The sequence below is a fragment of the Mastomys coucha genome, unplaced genomic scaffold (genome assembly GCF_008632895.1).
Source record: "Mastomys coucha isolate ucsf_1 unplaced genomic scaffold, UCSF_Mcou_1 pScaffold12, whole genome shotgun sequence".
In the NCBI taxonomy this organism is placed as follows: domain Eukaryota; kingdom Metazoa; phylum Chordata; class Mammalia; order Rodentia; family Muridae; genus Mastomys; species Mastomys coucha.
Window position 1 is genome coordinate 56,485,361 of NW_022196894.1, and position 25,013 is coordinate 56,510,373.

Genomic DNA, 25,013 nt, shown 5'->3' on the forward strand with positions numbered 1-25,013 from the left:
CCCCTGAGATTTGTGGGGCCTGTGCCTCCCAGCTGGCTGCTCTGGTCTTAGAAACTCACAGGAGAGAACATGGTGGCTCTCACCGGAGACTCTGGGTCAAGACGGTCCCTGGAGGCAGGCCCTCCACTTGCAGGGAAGGGGGCAGCTAAGGTTGCTGATCCACCTCTGTCACTCAGAAGCTGAGAGGATCCTGTCCCTGCTGCCCTGCGGCTCTCCTGCGACTCCCATTTGATGTTTTCTAAGATTCAGTTTGCAAGAATTTTATTGATTATTTTTGTATCGATATTCATAAGGGAAATTGGTCTGAAGTTTTCTTTCTTTGTTAGGTATATGTATGATTTAGGTATCAGAGTAATTGTGGCTTCATTGAATACTTTCTGTTTCTTTCTGTTTTTTGTTTGTTTGTTTGTTTTTTAAGTTTTTTCAAGACAGGGTTCTCTATATAGCCCTGTCCATCCTGGATCTCACTCTGTAGACCAGGTTGTCCTCCAATTCAGAAATCTGAGTGCCTCTGCCTCCCAAGTGCTAGGATTAGATGTGTGCCACCCCTGACAGGAACTGTATAGGTCCTTTATCTAATCTTGATTTACCTTTATCTGGTATATGTCTAGAAAATTATCCATTTCATCCATGTTTTCCAGTTCTGTTGAATATAGGCTTTATAGTAGGATCTGATAACTTTTTGGATTTCCTCAGTTTATGTTGTTATGTCTCCCTTTTCATTTCTTATCTTGTGAATTATTATACTGTCTCTACATCCTCTAGTTAGTCTTCTTAAGGATTTATCTATTTTGTTGATTTTCTCAAAAAGCCAGTTCCTGGTTTGGTTGATTGTTTGTATCGTTCTTTTTGTTTCCACTTGGTTGATTTTAACCCTGAGTTTGATTATTTCCTGCTGTCTATTCCTCTTGAGTGAATTTGCTTTTTTTGTTCTAGAGTTTTCATATGTGCTGTCAAATTGCTGGTGTATGCTCTCTCCAGTTTCTTTTTGGAGTCACTCAGAGCTATGAGTTTTCCTCTTAGGACTGCTTTCATTGTGTCCCTTAAGTTGGGTATCTTGTGCCTTCATTTTCATTAAAGTCTAAAAAGTTTTTAATTTCTTTCCTTATTCTTCCTTGACCAAGTTATCATTAAGTAGAGTGTTGTTCAGGTTTCACATGTATGTTGACTTTCTATTGCTTATACTGTTATTGACGAGCAGCCTTAGTCTATGGTGATTTGATAGGATGCAAGGAATTATTTCAATCATCTTGTATTTTTTGAGGCCTGTTTTATGACCGATTATATGGTCAATTTTGGAGAATGTACCATGAGGTGCCGAAAAGAAGGTATATACTTTTGTTTTAGGATGAAATGCTCTGTAGATATCTATTAAATCCATTTCATTACTTCTGTGAGTCTCACTGTGTGTTTGTTTAGTTCTGTTTCCATGTTCTGTCTACTGATGAGAGTTGGGTGTTGAAGTCTCCCACTATTATTATGTCTCCCATTACTATTATTATGTGTGGTGCTATGTATCCAAGCTTTAGTAAACTTTCTTTTATGAATGTAGATGCCCTTGCATTTGGAGTATAGAGGTTCAAAATTGAGAGTTTATCTTGGTAGATTTTATTTTTCAGGATTACGAAGTGTCCCTCGTTATCTTTTTTGATCACTTTAGGTTGAAAGTTGATTTTGTTTGATATTAGAATGGCTACTCCATCTTGTTTTTTGGGACCCTTTGCCTGGAAAATTGTTTTCCAGCCTTTTATTCTGAGGTAGTATCTGTCTTTGTCACTGAGGTTAGTTTCTTGTATGCAACAAAATGTTGGGTCTTGTTTATATACCCAGTCTGATAGTCTTTTATTTTAAATTGGGGAATTGAGTCTATTGATATTAATAGATAGTAAGGTAAAGTAATTGTTGCTTCCTGTTATTTTTGTTGTTAGAGTTGGAATTGTGTTCATGTGGCTAACTTCTTTTATTTTTGTTGGAAGATTACTTTCTTGCTTTTTCTAGGATATAGTTTCCCTCCTTTTGTTGGAGTTTTCCATTTATTATCCTTTGAATGGCTGGATTTGTGGAAAGATATTGTATAAATTTGGTTTGGTCATGGAATACCTTGGTTTCTCCATCTATGGTAATTGAGTGTTTTGCTGGGTATAGTAACCTGGGCTGGCATTTATGTTCTCTTAGGTACTGTATGACATCAGCCCATGATCTCCTAGCTTTCATAGTCTCTGATGAGAAGTCTGGTGTAATTCTGATAAGTCTGCCTTTATATCTTACTTGACCTTTTTCCCTCACTGCTTTTAATATTCTTTCTTTGTTTAGTGAATTTGGCTTTTTGACTATTATGTGAAAGGAAGAATTCTTTTCTGGTCCAAACTATTTGGAGTTCTGTAGGCTTCTTGTATGTTCATGGCCATCTCTTTCTTTTGGTTAGGGAAGTTTTTTTCTATAATTTTATTGAAGATAGTTGCTGCCCTTTAATTTGGAAGTCTTCACTTTCTTTTATACCTATTATCTTTAGGTTTTGTCTTCTCATTGTGTCCTGGATTTCCTGGATGTTTTGGGTTAGGAGCTTTTTGCATTTTGTGTTTTCTTTGACTATTGTGTCAATGTTTTCTATGGTATCTTCTCCACCTGAAATCCTTTCTTCTATCTCTTATATTCTGTTGGTGATGCTCGCATCTATGGCTCCTGACTTCTTTCCTAGTTTTTTTTATCTCTATAATTGTCTCTCTTTGTGATTTCTTAATTGTTTCTACTTCCATTTTTAGATCCTGGATAGTTTTGTTTGATTCGTTCACCTGTTTGGTTGTGTTTTCCTGTAATTCTTTAAGGTATTTTTGTGTTTCCTCTTTAAGGGCTTCTACTTGTTTACTTGTGTTCTCCTCTAATTCTTTAAGGAATTTTTGTGTTTACTCTTTTAGGGCTTGAATCTGTTTACCTGTGTTCTCCTGTATTCCTTTAAAGGAGTTGTTTATGACCTTCTTAATTTCCTCTATCAGCATCATGAGATATGATTTTAGATCCAAATCTTGCTTTTCTGGTGTGTTGGGCTATCCAGGATTTGCTGTGTTGGGAGTATTGGGCTCTGATGATTCCAAGTAGTATTGGTTTCTATTGGCAAGATTCTTGCATTTACCTTTCGCCATCTGGTAATCCCTGGTGTTAGATGTTCTTGCTGTCTCTGGCTGGAGCTTATTCCTCCTGTGGGTCTGTAAGTCTGTGTTAGCACTCCTGGTAGATCAGCTCTCTCCTGGTAGAACCCGTACACAAAGGGCTGTGGATCAGCCTTCCATCCTGGGTGCAGATGGGTGCAGGAAGGACCATGTCCCAGCCGCTCTGCTGCTTCTATGCCTCCTGGCTGGTTCACACTCAGAAACTCACTGAAGAAAGAATCGCAATCTCGACTGGCTCCCAGAGTCAGAGCACTCCCTGGAGACCAGCTTTCCCCTGGAGGGAAAGGTGGACCAAGGTCTGTGGAACAGGCCACCTCCTGGGTGTAGATGGAGGCAGGAAGGACCTTATCCAAACCGCTCTGTTTCTTCTGTGGCCTGTGCTTCCAAGCTCGTCCAGCCTTAGAAAGTCACTGGAGAGAAAATGGAGATCTCACCTGAGTCCCGGAGTCAGAGCACTCCTGCTCTGAAGTTTTAGATTTTAGCATATAATCTGAAGTAATCACAGAAGCCAGAAACATAGAAATGGACCACTTACAAAGGGTGGGAATGTCACCTAAGAGAAGGGGTTATAAGATATAAGTGCTGTGAAGGAGGAAATGGGAAAATGGTGTGTAAGACTTTTAACTAGAGAGAGAGAAAGGATAATAATAGAGAGGGAGAGGGAGGAAGAAGAGATAATATTAAGAATGTTTTAAAAAATCACAGGGAGGCATTTTACAAGTTTACTTTAACATAGAGATATACAATATACATGTGTACATACAAAAGAACACACTTTCATACACTGTGTCTCCAAGGTTTTATAAAGTGGTGATATGGAGTGATAATGTTCCCCAACAGACTGATAAGATATATAATGATAATCACAATGTTCAGCATGGGAAATTCCTTTAGAGTTCTTGGTTAAGGGAATTAAAAAAGACTCCCCAAATGATTGCCATTGTCCTGTTTTTCTTTCTGTTTTTGAAGGTATGACACAGTTGCTACAGATACCACATGCTTCGGAGACAACTTGGAATAATTGAGCTGTAACTGACCTGTAATCCTTCTTCCAGAACTTTGAGTAGTTTGAAATGTTTCTATCAACTACTATCCACTGTATGAAGGTTTTTCTGACCAATGTTGAGAGCAGTACAAATCCATATGTATAAGCATAAATGTTTACAAGGCTGTCTAACAACATGCATAACTACTGCAGAAGCTCAAGCCAGACAGAATCTCACCATGCAGAGGGGAGATGGACAAGGTCCTGAAGAAATGAGAACACTCAGCAAACTTCTGGTGAACAAGGAAGCCACAGAGGTGGACCTGGAGCTGGATGACAAAGCCAACATTGGTCTTCCAGAGCAGTTGGCAATCATCGGCAGCAGTGATCTTGGTGATGACTGACTGGAGATAGCGGTCCTTTGGTGGATAGGAGCTTCTTCCCAACCTTGAAGAACTAGCTGAGGAGCTATTGTGAATTGATTGCTGCTAGGAGACAAAGAGCTAGTTTCTTTTCTTTTCAGTGTTCTTTGATGCTGATAGCTGATATACTGGGTACTTAATAGTGTTCAAAAATACCTTTTTTTTTTTTTTTTTTTTTTTTTTTTTTTGTGTGTGTGTGTGTGTGTGAAACTTAAGGCTACTGAGAACATGAGTAAGTCCCATCACTACGAAGGTCACATTTTTTCCCATGCATGCTGAAGAAAGAGACTGGGGTGATGACTAAAGAACAAATCACCCCATCTTCAAGGTACTTATTTTCTCTTTTGTTGTGGATACCTTCCATAAGTATTTACATGGAACACAAAATATTTAATATTAGTTGTCAGTAAGTGACATAATTTTATTTGAATTTTCATAAAATATTCCTTTTTGTTTGTAGTACTGGGTACTGAATTCAGGGTCTTATAAATGCTAGGTAAATACTCTACCAGGTGTTACATTCCCAGGCTTTTGCCTCCCAACCCCCCTTTGAATCATGGTCTTTCCAATTTCTTTTCTCTTCAACCAAACTGTTAACTGTAGTCCATAAAACTGATAGACATTTTTTGATCATTTATCTTTCCTAAGAAACTAAACAAGTAATTTCAATGTTGAGAGATCTGCTTAATGGAGAATTTCCTAACAAGGGTTTGCAATGATGTAGTCATCTACCACTACAAACTTGAATAAAACCATTTATGAGCAGACTGATTCCTCACATTCACAGCCAGCTTCTCAGAACAAACTCCACTCAAGGCTGTGTGTGTAAGACATGAAAGAGGATGTAATGTAATGGAAAAAGGAATGGTGTATATTTATATCAACAGTTAACGTACCTTCCTCCTGTCTACATAGATCATTTAAGCCAGCCTTGATATATTTAATTTGATAGGGCAATAATCTAATTTATGGTAGTCTGTAGGAAAAATATCCACTTACTGATGAGCATTTCCACTAGCAAATAATGGACCATAAAAAGTGTCCATAGGCCACTTAGACTGAAACACCATGTAGTTGCTAGTATGCCCATATAAAGCATTTGCAGGGACTGTCCTAAGATTGGACCACAACCATGTGTGTGTGTGCATTTTAAAGATCATATATATATATATTGGTTCCAAGAAGGTGGTGGGTTATTGCTGTGGCTGTGCCTGAATATGTGGTTCAGAATCATCTTGAAACTGGTTTTCAGATGAAGTTTTGGAATTTTTAGTAGTATGCTAAAAATGTCTAAAACTTTATAAAGGAAGGTTAAAGCAAGGTTTAGGTTATTTTGTTTTGTTTTGTTTTTTTAAATTGTAAGAAATCTCAAATGTCTGGGGAGGTGATAGAAGTGGAAACCAGGTCGAGAGCATTTGTGTTCCATTTGAAAATACTTAGGGTGCACTTTTCAGATTCCCCGAGACACTGTTAGAGATTAAGTCTAAAGATGTTATATATCTTCTGGAGTAAATTTCACAGTAATAAATCATTCATATAATTGTATGAAAATGATTGGTTATTTTCAGACTTATTTACATTGAGAATTAGGAGCAGCGAAGAAACAAATTAAAAAAGAATGTATAGTGTATCTGAAAAAAAAATCACATAGAAAGTGACTACCAAAATGAGTTAAGCTAGGATTGCTGGCAGGACTAATAACAAATACAGAGGTGGATGCTCGAAGCCAACCATTGGACTAAGTACAGGGTCCCCAGTAGAGGAAGTAGAGAAAGTACTGAAGAAGCTGAAGGGGTTTGTAACCTCAGAAAAAGAACAATATCAACCAACCAGGCCCACCAGAGCTCCCAGGGACTAAACCACCAACCAAGAGTACACATGGAGCAACCCATTGTCTCCAGCTGCATATGTAGCAGAGGATGGCCTTGTCAGACATCAGTGGGAGGAGAGGCCCTTGGTCCTGTAGGAACTCGATGCCCCAACATAGGGGAATGCTAGGGCAGTGAGGCAGGAGTGGGTTTGTGGGTGGAAGAGCTGCCTCATAGAAGCGGGGGGGGGGGAAGGAGGAGAAAGGGCAGTGATAACCATTGCCTGCTTTTAACAGGTATTAATTTATATAATTTAACATGTTTGTGGAGGGAAAACTGGGAAGGGGAATAACATTTGAAATGTAAATATGCAATATAACCAATAAAAAAATGGAAAAAAAAAAAGAAGCCAAGAGTCTTTCAGTTGACAATAGGAAAGACATCTGGAGGGATCTCAAATTTTAGTTAAGTGATAACCAGGATAAGACTAGAGATATAAAAAGACAAATTTGGTTTGTGAACATTTCAGGGCAGAGTATATTGAGGAGAAGCCATGGGACCCCTTTTTACAAAGGCATATTTCAAGTGGTGACACACACAGAGGCTGGGTATGGCCCATGCTGATGCCTCTCCTCAGCATAGGATGCTGGTTCTGTAGGCATAGAGAATGTAAGGTCAATCCTACCATGGGAATTCCAGCAAGGAAAACCAGGGAGGCAAGGCACTTTTTAAGAAAGTTGGATTCTCAGCAAATCACAGTGTGATTCATTCAGTTTTTGGGTAAAGTCACAGCTTCAAATGGAGTTCCCATCATGTTAAAGATGCAAAAAGCCATGAAACATCTCTGGAGGCATGGTGAAAGCCACATAGAACACCTCCTCCTGAAAAAGAGATTATATGCACTCCCAGCTATCAAATTTACAGAGCAGGCCTTCCTAATAGCCTGGAAGCACACTTCTCACCACAATATGACCTGCCCCCCCTTGACAGGCAGACCTTAGATTCAAGTTTTACCCTGGCAGGCTTAGGTATTGTCTTGTTCTGATGTCTTGCTATTACCTACTTCTGTGATGTTTATCCTATGGCACTGTGTCTTTGCTTTGGTAAGACTTACCTGTCATGGTAGTTTGAATAAGAATGGCCCCTATAGACTTATATATTTGAATACCTTCCAGCCTAATGGTTCCCAGTTGATGGAACTGTTCGGGAAAGTTTGAATAATGTGGCCTTATTGGGTTATTACTGAGATTTCCAAATTCCACTTCCATTTGCCTCCCTCTGCTTTTCCTGTCTTATGGTTGTTGCATGTGTGTGTAAATTTTCATGTACTCCTGAATACCCATGCCTTTTTGCCTGCTGCCATGTTCCCCACCATGATGGTTATGGACTAACTCTCTGAACTTTTTTCCTACTAGAACTGATCATAGTTTCTTTTCATAGTAATAGAAAAAACTAAGACACCTGTGATAATGTATTTCTTGGAAACATATAACTTGGTATTTTGGGTTTTTGTTTTTGTTTTTGTTTTTACTGGATTCATATTCAGAACAGTAAAGACATTGGGAAATCTTGTAGGTAGACTAAATACATTTGGATTCTGAGAGTGGCCCTAAATCCTATGTTTTAAAGGCCAAATTTTTAGCCCATCATGCTACTAAAGGGCAGAGAAAACTATCACAGAGCGGGGGCCTAGTGAGAAACATTATGCCACTTATGACATATCCTTAAAGGGGATCATGAGGGTCCTGTCTTTTCTTTTTCTGTCTTATACCCTAGCATCACATAAAAGTTTCTCCAGCTGCTATGATTTGGATGAAAGTTTTTCCCAAAAGGTCATGTGTTTGATTATTTGGTTCCCAGCTGGTGGCACTATGTTTAGGTGGTAGAAACTTTTGGACATGAGTCCTCTTTGGAAGGTATAGGGCCATTGAGGCAGGGCTGAAGGGTGGCAGACAGTTCTGGTCTCAGCTCTCTGTTCTAGTCACTGCAATTGGACAAGTTGCAGCCCCATGCTTTGTCTACCATGAGCCAGTTTCTCACTATGCTTCACAGTAAGTCTATTTCTTCTAAACTGTAAGCTGAAACTAACCTCTATTCCCATATGCTATATTTGTTCGGTAAGTAACTAATATATACCCACTTTCATAATGTTCATTGCCATCATTGACAAAAACAGTGGATCAATTGACCATGTAGCAACAGCACCAATTTACTAAAGATTTGTGTGAATATATGATAAGTCTATGTGCATGGGATTGTGTGTGAGAAAAGGCATGTACAAGTAATAATGAAAGTGTCAGCAACAACTTCATGTGTTGCTTCTCACTTTCCACCATGTTTGAGATAGGGTCTCTTCGTTGGTTGCTGTGTATATACTAAACTAGCTGGCCTGTGGGATTCTGGGTATTCTCTTCTTTCTGTGTTTAGGCTACTGTAAAATACAGAGATTATAGGCACATGGTGCCATGCTTGACTTCTGTGGGTACTAGGGAACTCAAATGAAAATCTGCTCCACCCTGGTACATGAAACACTGGTATATGAAGCAACCTATACTCATATACTTTCAAAGTCTTGTCCTGAAGGGAGTCCTCTTGTCCTCAAGGGAATTTCACATTTCTACTCCCTCTATCTTTGGAATAAGAGAGTGACACAGCTGTTGGTTCTTGTACTTCAAATGTATATAAACCAAATTTACTGAGACTTGGAGCCTCTGAAATGAAAGAGTGTGGAAAAAAATTGCTGCCATTTCTTGCTATCTGTCCTCTGAATTTACAGGTGTTTTTCCCGGTTCACTATATTTTAAAAATTTATTATTATTATTATTATTATTGAAAACATTTTTTATTTTTTTAAAATTAAAGCAAAATTACCTTGCTTTATTCCTTCATTTTCTTTCCTCCTGAAATTCCCTTGCATCTCATTTGATCTCTTTCAAATTGCTGAAGGCCTAATTCTTTATAAGGTCATCACCGTCTCTCTCAATATATAGGTAAGGTAGAAATAATTCCTATATTTTAAATTTTTACATGAAAGTAAAATATTGTATATATGTAGTAATTAGAGTAAATTAATATAAAAAACTGTTAATAGACAATAGTGGCAGGATTCTGTTATTCTGTTTTCTTAAAATTTGAATGAATATCAATGTTGTAAGAGTGATGATTTGATGAAGTGACTTGTCTATTATCTTACTGAGTGAATCATAATGACTTTATTTTATGAGGCTGAACTTATAAAAGAAAACCTTTACAAACAGGATTAAATAAGTCATGACTCTTACATGAGAAATAGTCTTCATTGTTTTGATAAATGAGCCATTGTGTTTAGTTAATAATACATTATGATTAAACTTTTTGGTTCTTGATTAAAGATTAGTTTTATATTTTTACTGTACCTGACAATATTTTTGATATATGTATAAAAGCAAGATACATGCACATATAAGTGTATGTGTGCCAGGAACTTATGGCTTAATAAAAACCCACCCAAAAAGGTTGATCAATATCACATGTCTCATGCTTGGAATTGTGTAGGGGGGACATCACTCCAAATGAAACATACTTGCACTGGAATTACTGGTGATGGTCATTTATATTACCTTAATCAGGTTTCTGTGGAGGAAAGCACTTTCAATGTAAGCACAATTTTAGAGTAACTCTTCACTAATCATTGTCACAAGACCATAGTAAAATTTAAATTTCTTATATGAATAAGAAATTTACCTTGTGACCTTTGATGTATATGTATGAACAATGACATATGACTAACGTTAAGGAACTTCACATCTCAACGTCTATTCTTCTGTTTTTATTAGTGGTGGCAGAATATTTGATATATAAGCTTTTCACAAGTTCAATGATATGTATTATCAAAATTAGTATTCATGCTGCCCTCGTATCATATCTAAGGATAAAAACAGTAGGTATGAAAAAGACAGTCAGACTATGTTATATATCTAAGAACAGCATGTCTTATAAAGCAAACTTTTAAATTAGGGCCTTTTTCTTATACTCAGAACCACATAGAAATCCATAGCTAATAAAGGAGAAAGAAGATTAACTTGACTGGCAATTTTGATGATGAGTAGGGTGAAGACAAATCTGTGCATGTAACATCCAAGGCCTTTCTTTTTCATCGTATTCCACCTATCCTAGACCATTTGCTTTGTTCCTTTGACTGTTCTGCTCTAACCACATATTCCTGTTCTTCACCCAATTTATGTCTTCCCCTTGTTTTTCTAAACTCACTGCAAGCTGCTTTCCACATCTTCCATCCAGATTAATTGTTTCCCTCATCTCCTCTCTGTAACTTTTATTAAAATGGTCTGCAGTAAAATGAGTTATAGCATCTCCAGGAAGAATGCAGATTCTTACTGCTCCCAACATTAGAGCACATTCCTCCACTCACCATGCTCTCAGGCTGTCTGTTCTCTGATGCTCTTTGAATTCTATCCCATGAGAGAGTTGTTCCCATGAAAGCCACTAAAATCTTCATATTCTCTGCACCCAAATATCTCCATTAATTTCTTGTTCTACTAAAGCCTGTAGTTTGGTGTTTGCACCAGTCTTGGAAGGCATTTTGGTTTCTTTGCTTATTTATTTTTTTTTTAAGGCTTGTCTTTTCTTTATAACCTAAAATTTCAAATTTTGAGCCCCAAGTGTGCTTACAGAATTATATTTTTGGATTTAATTTGACTTTTTGTTTACTTATTCACTTTACATCTGGCTCATTGTCCCCTTCTAGTCACTCCCTCCCACAATTCTTCCCCATTCTCCCCTCCCCTTTTCCTCTGAGCAGGGGGGGCCCTGGGTATCTCCCCCAACCCTGGAACTTAAATCTGTGCAAGGTTCAGCACTTCCTCTTCCACTGAGGACAGTCAAGGCTGCCCAACTAGTAGAACATATTCCAAGTACAGGCAACATCTTTTGTGATAGCTGCATTCCCAAATATTTGCCCAATATTTTTCTAGAATCTCTTGTTTCTTTTGCCTAATTTAGGGTTGAAGATTAGAATACTGAACAATTTAAATAGATCAGCATTGAGGAATGAGCTTGAAAAATAGATACAAAGAGAGGAAAGCAGGGCAGCCAAAGTGCCAGCCCCAACTTTGTCCCAAAGTTATCTAAATAAGAGCTTTCACCACTGCTGCTAACTCGAGATGCCACCCATCAGCCAGACAATGCCATTGGTGTGGTGCCACATGCATTTGATGGAGTCTTATTATTCATACATTAGAGACTGATTCATATGTATTTATCGAATAAGTGAAATCTACCTACAATACAAGTTCTTTAATATAACTTTTTCAGTATTTTCTCTTTTCTTCCACATTTTTTCTTATATTCTTTGCAGAGTAGGTTACCCATGATTCTGCTTATAACTTCTCTATTTGCACCAAGTCATTGCTTACCTAAATATTTAATTGTTTAATAAAGACATAGAATTAACTATATTTCATTTGGATATTGAGAAAATGTTCTTTCCTGAAACTTTTTTCATTCATTTTTTTTGTCAAAAAATATTTTCTCATATAGTATATTCCCATTATAATTTCTTATTCCTCTATACCTCCCAGTTCCTCTCCACTTCTCCTCTCATTTGGATCCACTCCATTTCTGTATTTCATAGAAAAGAACAGGCTTCTAAGAGATAACAATAAAACACCACAAAATGAAATATGATAAAACAAAACTATTACATTGAACTTGGACTGGACTAACCAACAGAGAGAAAAAGGCCAAGAGAAGGCACCAGAAGCAGGACTCACTGGCTAATCCTATAAACTGGAAGTCATAATATATATGCAAAACAGTACAGACCTATGCAGGCCCTGTGCATGCGGCACCAGTCTCTCTGAGTACATATGAATTTTGTTCTTGCTGATTTAGAGGGCACTGTTTCTTGATCACTAAGATGAAGAACTTGATGGAGGAATCCCATTTAGTGCTGGGTGTTCCTGGCAATACTCATTTTCTTTTGATGGCCACTGATCTGACTAGATCAGTGATTTATGATCACTGTGATTTATCTCTGCTTCTCTGTTACTCTTTGATTCCTTTTATATAACAGAATCTTAGTTGCCATGTATACTGAATGCCTTTGAACCTGTGTAACTGTCACCCTATCAAGGCAACTGCCTTCTAATGTATGAACTAAGCAATATACTTTTCTTTGCTTCAGCAAAGGAACATTTTTAGAGCATATATTCCTAATGCATTCTTTTATATTGACTTTATTGCTACACTCATTTTTTCCATCCAACAAGAAACCACAACTTTATTAGTGATAAACAATACAAATTTTATACCAATCTGTAGTTCCATTTTTCAAACACCAAAAAAGTGGAGAAAGAAAAGAGGGTGTCCTTGCTGTCAAATAGTTACATTGTTAATTCCATAATAGTATTTTCAATATTGTTACTGATGTTTTTCCAGGCTCTGACAGCCTTTGCTCTTGATACATTTGCTTGAGACATGACCAATTCTATGTCCTTAACTTCCACACCCTTTTCATCAACATCTTTTTTACTCTCCTCTTGGATGGTTGGAGTCTGAGTGTTTTCTTGAATGTTTGAAACAGCTTCACCTTGAACTTTGAATTTCTCAGCAGCTGCTAACCATGCTTGCTGAGACAAATCTTCAATCTTGGCTTCCCCAAACACTATGTAGGTATTTGAACAGTTGGGCTCTTGCAGTCATCCAGTTTTGTGATGACAAAGAGGATAATTTCAGAATTTCAGATATTGACTGTAACCTGTAACCTGTCCAAGTTTGAACATAGCCTTCCCCGCCTTCTCACTCAGACTCTGCTTTTCTAACAGGTTCTTAATCTATCTCAGCTGCAGCTGCGAGCTAGACTTGTGTGACTGTGTGGAATCTTGTTCCTAGAACTCTGGCACTGATTCTTCACTGAATCAGAGCCTCAGACTCTGTTCCCGACCCGGTCTCAGTCTGAGGCTGTGACAACTCCTGCATTGTAGCAGGGACGGTTTCTGTGGCTTCACCAGGCACTTTGTGCAGAGAGCACAGAACCAAGATGCTACACTCATTCTTAATCATGTATATTTCATATAAAACATTCTTCTGGGCCACTGATATGGTAAATTTGTTTGGCAATCTTTCAATAGTACTTGTGTCTTGGCTAGGGTCCCTTACTCCATTATTTTTCTTGAAAGCTTTGTTGTGCCCTGCAAATATTTATTTAAAAGTTTATCTGTAAAAAATCATTCTGCATCTTGTGAATCTCATTAGAAGCTGATTGCTAAGGTTATGATAAAGTGCAAGTTCCTTTACAATGCACTCAATCTAGTTTATACTCCAATACATTCCAATAGCTTTCCTCATGTTCATGCATCACATAAAAGATAAAATTTCCAGTGCCAGTATATTTCTCAATTAATGTATTACAAGCTTATAAGGTCTCCCATTCATTCATAATGTTACTGCCTACTCATTACTGCATGGAATCAATTGAAAATTTTGTGATTCTTAATTTCCAGAGTAATTGTTCTGTTATAGTATTATACATGCTATGAGGAAAGTGTAATTTATTGTTTCATCACTACAAGCACCTTCAATATTCATATAACTCTTTCCCAGTGACTACTTATCTTATATTCATTACATCTAGTTTCAGGAGACAGTCGATGACGACATGGGAAAGAAGAATGAAACCCTATGGGCAGAGTTCGTTCTCACAGGTCTCACATGCCAACCACAATGGAAAATCCTCCTATTCCTAGTGTTCTTGGTAATATACCTCATGACCATTGTGGGGAACCTTGGTCTGATCACTCTCATCTGGAATGACCCTCGACTTCACATCCCCATGTACTTATTCCTCAGTAACTTAGCCTTCGTGGATACTTGGTTATCATCCACAGTGACACCAAAGATGCTATTTAATCTTTTGGACAAGGGCAAGGTGATTTCGGTTGCAGAATGCAAGACACAATTTTTTTCCTTTGCAATCAGTGTGACCACAGAATGTTTTCTCTTGGCAGCAATGGCTTATGATCGCTATGCAGCTATATGCAATCCTTTGCTTTATCCAGTAATAATGACCAATAGATTATGCATTCGCCTGTTAGCCTTATCATTTATAGGTGGCTTTCTTCATGCTGTGATTCATGAAAGCTTTTTATCTAGATTAACCTTCTGCAATTCCAACATACTATATCATTTTTACTGTGATGTTATACCACTGTTAAAAATTTCCTGTACCGATCCTTCTTTAAATTATCTGATCATTTTCATCTTCTCTGGTTCAATACAAGTGTTTACTATTATGACTGTTCTTATTTCTTACATGTTTGTTCTCTTTACAATTTTAAATAAGAAGTCTGACAAGGGCATAAGGAAAGCTTTCTCCACCTGTGGGGCCCATCTCCTTTCTGTATCTTTATACTATGGCCCTCTTCTCTTCATGTATGTGCACCCTGCATCTTCAGAAGTAGATGATCAAGACATGATCCTCTCTCTGTTTTACACAGTTATAATCCCCGTATTAAATCCAATTATCTACAGTCTCAGAAATAAGCAAGTCATAGATTCTCTGAAAAAAATGTTGAAAATAACTGTTTAGATCTGATTAATATCTGCTAATTTTATTAACATTCAAAATATAGAGGTAAATGGATATTTTTCATTTGAACAACATTGAAATTATAAATAGTAGACAAGATTATTGAATTTCACTTAAAATACAATTATCTTCTTAATACATTAGTAGATATCTGTATTAATTGTTCATATGCATATATGTAAACTTTTAATCATGTGTTATTATATCATGGTAAAGGAAAAAGCAAGGAAATAATTTATAATTTCATGTTATTATGCTATGCATGTATGAAATATTATAATCATTTTATTTCTCTCAAAAGCACTTGAGTGAGATACTTTAGAGATAAAGTTGTATTAGGCAGCTTGAAAGTCATGTCACATTTACTCTGTGTTGTTGGCAGGTTTGTGTGGGAGTGCATAGAAGAAAACCTCAGGAAACCTGAGAGCCATCAAATGTCTTTCATGACATATTTGATGTGAAATGGTGAATATTATTGCTGAATAAATCCAGCTCATATATTACACATACTAGATTTGAACATAGTCAAAAGAACTAATGGAAAGATAGTCAAAGTCATGTAGAGCCAACCAGTATGAAGATGGTCTAAGCTCATTGCATTCTTGTGTTAAGAACTGATTTATTTCTCTGAGAGCAATCCACATGTTGACTCATTAAGTACGTTGAAGAACTAAAGAAGATGAACTTAGAAAAAAAGAAATAAAAGTGGCATAAGAAGGAAATATTTTCATTTTTCCCTTAATAACTAAAGAAAGCCAAACCCTGAGTTCACAAAGCACACAACATTTGTTGATATGCCTTGTACAGACAGACACCTTTGAAGAAAAAGTACTTAAATTCAAATAGTGGTAAGAGGATATGATGCCATAACACCTGTTGGGTGGCTGGGAATAAAAAGTACTTGATATTAGGGATATTTTATCCAGGTTTTTTACATATAAGAAATGACACATCTACAGATCTAAATTTATTATCCATCTCCCTAAAATGGTATTACACACACTTTCATACTGAAGCTGATATTCTCATCCTAAAGGCCACTTACCCTATATATAATGTTTAGGAATGAAGAGAGTGTAAGCATGATGAAAGAAATGAGTGATTAAACTTTTACAGACACACAGGTAAGTGAGAGATGTCAGTCGATGGGAACTGATGGGACATTGTGAAAAAAAGCAAGAGACTTTGGAGTATTCAGTTCATGATGAAATGTTTTCCTCAAACCCCTCCTCTCACAGTTCAGGAATCTATACATAAGGGGAGGCAGAAGCTTATAAGAGGCAGAGGTTATCAATGACTCCAGGAAGATAGTGTCTCCAACACAAGAGAGCTGATTCACATATGAACTCATAGAGACTGTGGCAGTATGCACAAGACAGGACAGATGGGCTCCCAGCACTGAGAGGGGGAAGCTGACACTGGGCCCCACTCAAAATCAAGAAGTTATATGCAACTGATAACCATTAGCAAAGTAACCTTCTCCCATAGAGTCTCGCTGTCTATACCAGGCACATTCCAGGATAGGCCCCAGGCTCAAGAGTAGTTTTCCAACACAAAAGAAGCTCAATGATATTTTTGAGGACATTTTCGTTTCCTTTTTTAAAATTTATTTAGATATTTTTGTGTCTTATTGCTCTTTCTTTGTAAGGAATTGGTTTGTGGATATAGCACCACGTCATTAGGCAGCATTTTATTGCTATGTTTCTTTACCAGTCATTTTCATTGGAGTCTCACTGGATATATAAAGCATAATCCAAGCCAGGCCTCATGCCCAGCAGTAAGTAGTTGGCCAACACAAAAGGAACCCAATGGTATTCTTTGTGGACTTTTTGTTCGCTTTCTATTTAACTTAGGCATATTTTGGTGTTGCTGGTTTTGTTGTTGTTTGGTTGGTTAGTTGGTTTGGTTTGGGCTGGTTCGTGTGTGTGTGTGTGTGTGTGTGTGTGTGTGTGTGTGTGTGTGTGTGTATGTATGTTTATGTAGAGGGTCGTATCTCTTCATTTTGTTTTGTTTTATTTTGTTTATTGGTTTTTGTCTTGTTTTGTTTGAAAACTGTTTCCTGTCTAAAGGAAATGCAGGGACAAAGAGTGGAGCAGAGAGACTGAAGGGAAGGCCACCCAGAGGCTACTCCACCCAGGGAGCCATCCCATCTGCAGACATGAACATCGGACACTATTGCTGATGCCAAGATCATTGGGTCCCCAATGGTGGAGTTAGAGAAAGGACTTAAGGAGTTGAAGGGATTTGAAACTCTATAGGAAGAACAACAATATCAGTCAACCAGACACCACCACCCCCCCACACCCCCGCCGCCAGAACTCCCAGGGACTAAACCACCAACCAAAGAGTACACATGGAGGGACCCATGGTTCCAGCTACATATATATCAGAGGACTGCCTGTCAGGTATCAATGGGCAGGGGGACATAATACAAAGACACACATAGGAGATAGACTCCACAAGCAGAGAAGGCATTTTCATGCCCTTGAAACACTTATGTAGTAAGATTGTAAAAAGAGTACATAGATAAAAGACTAGAACAGTCACTATGGTGGCTAGCCAAACTGTACCAGCTAAACTAAACATCCACAGAAAGCTAATATGAATAAAATTATCTCATAAATTAAGACATGAAGAAAACCCCCCTCGAATGACAAAATCACTAGGTGGAATCATTGGCTATTGGTCGTAATTATTGGATAAAGTAAAGGTTTACATATAGCTATATAGCAATCCTAGCCCTCAAAGTCAAGAGGAACCACTTGACACTCACACTGAAAGAAAAGGAAAACATTGTATCTGGCATTCAGAGAGAGAGAGAGAGAGAGAGAGAGAGAGAGAGAGAGAGAGAGAGAGAGAGAGAGAGAGAGAGAGAATGAATGTATGAATGTTGTGGTCTCACACGACAAGGTGATCAATTATTCAGAAAACAAGTAACTATCCACAAAGATTGAACTGCTGAGGAATGAGTACATGGGGATGTGAAGGTGAAATACCCTGCAGTGGAGATGAGGTTGATTACCAAAAATGCCAGGAGGAAGGGACTTTCCACTGTGGTTGATGTGTGAGTTCCTCTAAGATAAACTGTCAGCAGTGTTATATTTTCATATTTTCCATTTCTATGATCTTCTGAGTTGTCTATCAAAATAAATCTAATGAAGGTTCATTATTTACAGAGTGAAAATTGTTGGAGAATACTTGAAATAAAACTTTGCATTTATGTGAATACCCTAAGTATTGTTATATGATAATTTATGAATATTAGGAAGAGTTGAGTGAATATCCTGTCTCCATGTGTCAGACAAAATATCTTTCTAATATACTCTAGAGTTCCCATAAAGCTAGCATGTGCTGGGGTTGGCTGAGGTCACTGAGCTGAGATTATTTCATTTTTCATCCAATAATTTTTTTTTTAGAAAATTACTTTGGATTAGAATACAAGCATTAGAAATAAGCAGTAACTGCAGTGATTAAGTATGTTTTAGTTTGGCTGGTCTTTGTCCTATGCAACATCAAAACACAATATAATTAAAAATCTTGATCTTATTTTTGGTCATAAGCAATAGAAACAGTAACAGAGACATTTTCTGTTACACAGGTACATATATGTGTTTCTGTGACATAATTATTATTAGAAGTAGATAAAGGGCTGGAGAAATGGCTCAGTGGTTAAGAGCACTGACTGCTCTTCCAAAGGTCCTAAATTCAAATCCCAGCGACTACATAGTGGCTCACAACCATCCTTAATGAGAGAACTGACTTGCTCTTTTGGAGGGTCTGAAGAAAACTACATTGTATACATAGAAGGGGATAAAAAACTTAAGATACAACTTTTGACTTGTAGGTCCTAAGTTTTCATTTGAATATGCAGTTAATGAAATAAAATAAATCAAGAAAAAAATCAAGAGGTGCAGTCTACAAGAAAATTACAAGTATCTTTTCAAACAATGTTTTAAATTAATATTCTGGTTTTCCATAAATTACCTCATGAGGTGCTCACATATAGTAATTAAAAAACATTAAGGAACTTGAATCTTCTAACTACCTATTATGCTTTTCTGGAGTCTCACAGATAATTCTGGAATAGCTTTACATCCCCACTTGGGTGTTTGAAGATCTCATCAGCACAATATTAAACTATGAATTAAATAAAAATTTAATTTGTTAATAAACAATATGACTAATATAGAAGTTACTTTTTTTGTTCATATATATCTTGAATGAACCCAAAGAGAAGATTAAAGGTCTTAGGTTACATAAAATAGAAAATTATTTTAGCACAGAATTGGGGATATATAGGTAGTAATGTTTCCATTCTTACTCATCTTGGAGGCTTCATTTCTCAAACTGAAGAAATACTGGGTATGTAAAATGTCTTCACAACAAGAGCTCACCAATTGGACAAGTACGTCCTCTTGTCAACAGACAATGATATAGAAAGGGAAATTATCCAAGGGACCAGGAAAAGTCATTTTAGGACAGTGACTATTCCCCTAATTTTTGTAGAGTAGAACCATTCTCCAAAGCTCAAACAGTTCTATCAGGTTTTGTAGCTCCTTGGAATCACAGTCATCAAGTCACTGCAGGCAGTTTTATATCAAAAATTGATAATGTAGAAAATGATTCTATCTTCTAATTGAAGTGATATATCTGATACACTTACAAAGTTGGGTTTATACATACAATGTGTTCTTAGTATTTTAAGTTTCATAGCTCAGTCTGAGTTAGTCAAAACATGATTTTAGTAACACTAAAGATCTGGACTCCTTTCAAGAGACAATTGCAACAGAATTAGCCATGGAAACTGTGGCTTAAACTATGGGCCTGTACCTAACTTCACTAGTTTAAATTGAAATCTAATAGGCAATTAAATTAGGTGAATATCATGTAGAAGGAGAACAGCAAAAATAGAAACAAAAGACCTCTCCGAGAGCTGGATAGAACTTTATGCCCCAACTTAAAAGCTTCTAAGTTCCTGTGATATTCTGAGAAAATGCTGAATTTCTTTCAGCAACTAGGGTTGGGGCTCAGGAATCTTGCTTTATGGAATGGTGATCCTGTGCACAGTTGCCAAACAACCATAATGAGAAAGCTTTCTTTGAACATTGCTAAAACTACAAGTTGTAAAATATGATGTAATTTAGCTCTGCCTCCTGTGTGTATGTATGTGTGTGTGTGTGTGTGTGTGTGTGTGTGTGTGAGAGAGAGAGAGAGAGAGAGAGAGAGAGAGAGAGAGAGAGAGAGACAGACAGACAGACAGACAGACAGAGACAGACAGAGACAGAGACAGAGAGACAGAGAGAGAGGTGTATAAAACAAAAATATTGGTGGAAGTGATGTAGCACTGTCAGTCATTATTATGGTTGTGGGGCCCATTTATCACCTCATGTCAGTACTTTTTTTAATAGTATAGATTTCCTACTTGGTTTAGATTCTACTGTCTTGGATTATGTTTTTCTTTCATTTTATTTCTAGTCTGAATATATCTTTTCATGTGAAGTGAGTTTCTGGCTGAGAGCAGTTTGTTGGGTCTATTCATCATTTATCATTCAATCAGCCAGTGCCTGCCCTTGAATTGGAGGTCATGTCTATTTTCTTTATTACTATAAGAAGTTTACTAATTCTCCTTGTCTTGTTTTCTTTCTGGTTGTTTTGAGTAATTTGCATTTTTATTTTCTTCCCCTAACCTCTTCTTCCTCACTATCTCTGGGCTCTACTTGTATGCTGATTGAGCACAGTTGGTTCTTTCCTATAATTTTTAAATTTGTTCTAGTAAGATTTTTGTTTCTTTCCTGTGTTCTTGTAATCAGATCTGTAATATTTTCTTATCTTTTTGTAGAATTGCTTTAAGTATTTTCTGTAATGATGGCTTTGTGGTCATAAATAGATTTAATTTATAGTAGAAAGATTTTACTTCTCCAATCCTTAAAACAATTTTTTGATATAATTACCTAGTTTGACAGTTACTTTATTTCTGATGTTTTCTTGATTTTTTTTTATTCTTTCACAGTTTGATGCATGTACATAATGTATTCTGACAACTCCCTTCCCACATCCTCCTTCATCGCAAAACCATTTCCAGCCCTACTAGTCTAGTCTCTCCTAGATTTACAACTTTGTGTGTGTGTGTGTGTGTGTGTGTGTGTGTGTGTGTGTAAGTGAGAGAGAGAGAGAGAGAGAGAGAGAGAGAGAGAGAGAGAGAGAGAGAGAGAGAGAGAAACATTTACTTTAACTAGGACCAATTTTATGACCATGGCATTAAAACTAGTCATTGGAGCCTGCTATGCTCACCAGTGGCTACATAGTTGAAGGAAATGATTGTTTTCTCTCCTTTAGTCTATTTCTTCATGACTTGAAACACATCATGCTACACCATATTGACCTTTACAAGTTCGTGCTGAAAAATATTTTGGCATTCTCATAGGTTTGTCAGAAAATAGACTTTGTAATTCTCTCTTACAGTTCTTTCTTTCTTTCTTCCTTTCTTCCTTCCTTCCTTCCTTTCTTTCTTTCTTTCTTTTTTTCTTTCTGTTTTTTTTCTAACTTTTTCTCATATGCTCCCATGGTGGTTTGAATGAGAATACCCCCTCCTACTCCTTGTCCACTTATATATTTGAATTTTTGGTCTCTAGTTGGTTAAATTGTTTGGGAAGGATTAGGAGGTTTGACCTTGTTGGATGGGGTGTGTCATGGGAGACGAATTGCCTCAGTTCTATTCCTTCATGACTTATGCCACACTCACTGATATGATGTTAATGGACTTTTAATTCTGTAACACTGTAAGCCTCAAATGTACTCTTTCCTCTATGTAAATTATCTTGGTCATTGCATATTATCACAGCAGTAGAAAAGTAATTAAGGTGGCTTGAAAGTTAAATACAATATGGTGTGCAGTTTCTTTTTTGATCATGTTTATTTCAGATTCTAAATGTTTCCTCTTCATGTGTCTCCATATTTTTCTAATATTTGTGAAATTGTCTCCCAATATTATACTTAATGTGTTTCTATAACCTTGTCTTACACTCTTTTATTTATATCAAGAATTAAAGACTTAAAATTTTTAAAATTCTCCACCAGTCTTACATAATATTTTTGTTCATTACTGTTGGTAAATTATATTACTTCTACTTTGCATTTTACCCATGGATTTATCATTCCAGCCCCCTTCAAATAATTTTATGAATCATTTATCTGGGAATGATTAGATATCTTCTTTTTATTTTTTTGGCTCCCTTCTTCTATTGTTACTGACATTGCATCTGATATCATTTTAACTAATATTAAATTAGTTAAATATCTATTTAAATATGTTTACAATCAGATTATATAGAATTATAAACTTCTAAAGGACTCATTTTTTCCATAATTTTAAATTCTTTTCACAGGTATTTTGAATGGATATATCTTAAGGACACAGTCTCTGAGTTCTTGAAGAAGTGGACTCCTTCTGGTAGTTTTAGACAATACTTTCATGTGATAGGCTCTCTGTGCTTACTCCTGCTGTCTTGTCATTGATAGGTTATCTTCAGTGGATATGGGACTAATTAATATGAGTACCTTTGCTTGTGTCCTGTCTGTGACAGTTGTGACACTTTTCTCTTCTGTCACTATTAGGTTGAATATCTTGGTTCTGAATGTTATACCTTCCTTTGCCAAGCTTAAATTAGTCTAAATTATTGCATTGGGCTTATCTCTCCTGTAAGTAGAAATTTCCACAAAGTTCAACATTTACTCTTAGCTAGAATATATATAATTTCTTTCAACTAGTCTGTGGATGTATCTCAGCAATATTTTATGAACCTTCTGTCAAATGTGCTGACTGTAGCAGCCAGCTCTACTCAAATGGAAGGAAACAAGCAATGATATTGATTATAATAGTTTTTAAAATCTAGACATTGAAATGTGATATTATTAGTTAAAATGTTATCAGACACTATACCAATAACAATAGAACAAGGAAGTCAGAAATATAAAATAAACCAGTTAAAAATAAATTCCTTAATATTTGAAAACCAACTAGCTTGGCAAATGTAGTGGCAAACAATAATAGCATGTAATTTGGGGCTCAGCAGTTAAGCACTTGGTGTACAAGCATGAGGAACAGCATTTGGATATCTAGAAACCCAAAAAACTCCTAGTGGTTGCGGTAGCTCACCTATGATTTAAGCCTTCAAAGTCAGAGGTGGGGACTGCAGGGCAAGTTGACTAGCAAGACTAAGTATGTCAACCAACTCTGGGTTTTATTGATTCTGCTTCAGTGAATACAGTTGTAAGAGCAATACAGGATGATTCCTGACATGATATGACATATACACCCACACTCTTTTCTGCCTATGTGTATGCATAAACACATGTGCATAGACATACCTCATACACATACATGCTTGCAAAGTATGATGTTAGGGGAACAGAGGTCCTTGCACCCACAGATAAGCACTAAGGAAGCCAGGAATATTAAACATGCAGGGTTTGTCATTTCAAAGGAAAAGTTATATGACATGTTTTCTGGCCAGAGCATTAGGAATAAAGGTGGTTAATGGCTTAGTTGACATCTATGCTATCTATAGGGCCAGGCCACATCTGGCATCCCCAGGCTCCCTAACAGGACCAGAGATGGTTAATTGCATAGGTGACTTCTGTACTATCTGTATGGCCAGAGGCTCTCCCAGACTCTTGCTAATAGGTTGGAGATAGTTAATAGTTTAGGTGATCTCTATACTATCTGTATGACTGAGAACACATAAGTTCTTCCTCCAGGCCCCTAAGATAACACATATAGTCTATCTATAGAACCCATCTCTTGGAAGAATGATCCTTTGAAGAGTTTCAATATAATTATACCTTATAGTGCACACAAATTATATTACACCAGAAAACTTTCTTTTTAACAAATTGTACTATTCTTAAATATACCTAAAGTAAAATGAACCAAACTAGTTGTCATAGACCAATGCTAGAGTCATAGTACATCAGACTTCCTTCTATCTCACAGGAATTGGTACTCTGTTGGCTGTGGTATTTGAGGACAGCTTTATACTATGGGAAAAAGAAAAATGCCCTGTCTCAAAACAGGGCAAATAGTAATGACTGACATGTGTTCTCTGACTCTCATAAATATGCCAGAATTCATGTGTATCCACAATCATACACAAGAACGTACATCATATTCACAAACATACTATACATATACATACCACTTTTGGAAGAAAATAATGAATAGACAATAAGAAAATTGTGGGGACAAACCACAAGAAACTCAAGAAGAAGGAAGACCAAAATATGGATATTTAATTCCTTCCTAAAAGGGGGAACAAATACCCACGGAAGGAGTTGCAGAGATTAACTATGGAGCAGAGACTGAAGGAAGGACAAGTCAGCCTAAATATAGCTATCTCCTGAGAGGCTCTGACAGTACCTGACTAATACAGATGCAGAGGCTCACAGCCATCCATTGAACTGAGTACAGGGTCCCCAATTAAGGAGTTAGAGAAAGGACCAAAGGAGCTGAAGGGTTTTCAGCCCCTTAGGATGAACAACAATATGAACTAACTAATACTCTCAGAGCTCCCAGGGACTCATCCACCAACCAAGGACTATACATGGTGGGACTGATTGTTCTGGCAGCATGTGTATAGTAGAAGATTGCAAAGTCGATCATCAATGGGAGGAGAGGCCCTTCACCCTGTGAAGGTTCTGTGCCCCAGTGTAGGGGAATGCCAGGGCCAATAAATGGGAGAGGGTGAGGTGGCAAGCAGGGGGAGGGGGGAAGCAACAGGGGTTTGTTCTCGTTGTTTTTGTTTAACTGTTTGTTTTTTGGAGGGGAAACTGGGAAAGGAGAAATCATATGACATGTAAATAAAGAAAATATCTAATAAAGAAATTAACAAATAAAAAAAGAAAAAAAAGAAAATTGTGAGAACATGATACAAAATTCTTGTCTGTAGCCCGCGTGGTCCTCTCGCCGGGAAGAAGACACGCAGACACTAGGTTCCTTCTGTAGCAACTGTTTATTTGTCTCCATCCATAGTGAAAAAGGGGTCGAGCCCA

At 37.0% G+C, this 25,013-nt stretch overlaps 2 protein-coding genes and 1 pseudogene across 2 annotated transcripts in view; 1 reads left to right on the top strand and 2 right to left on the bottom strand.

Annotated features, from left to right (window-relative positions):
* LOC116086470 (olfactory receptor 186) overlaps positions 1-25,013 on the bottom strand; it is a 90,633-nt gene that overhangs the window by 47,323 nt on the left and 18,297 nt on the right. The window lies entirely within an intron of this gene.
* LOC116086472 (olfactory receptor 183) lies at positions 9,116-14,966 on the top strand. The gene is made up of 2 exons (XM_031364726.1): positions 9,116-9,372; positions 14,019-14,966. Exon 2 carries the CDS (start codon positions 14,037-14,039, stop codon positions 14,964-14,966), a length of 930 nt encoding a protein of 309 aa, XP_031220586.1. The 5' UTR covers positions 9,116-9,372; positions 14,019-14,036.
* Positions 12,763-13,441, bottom strand: LOC116086212 (annotated as a pseudogene).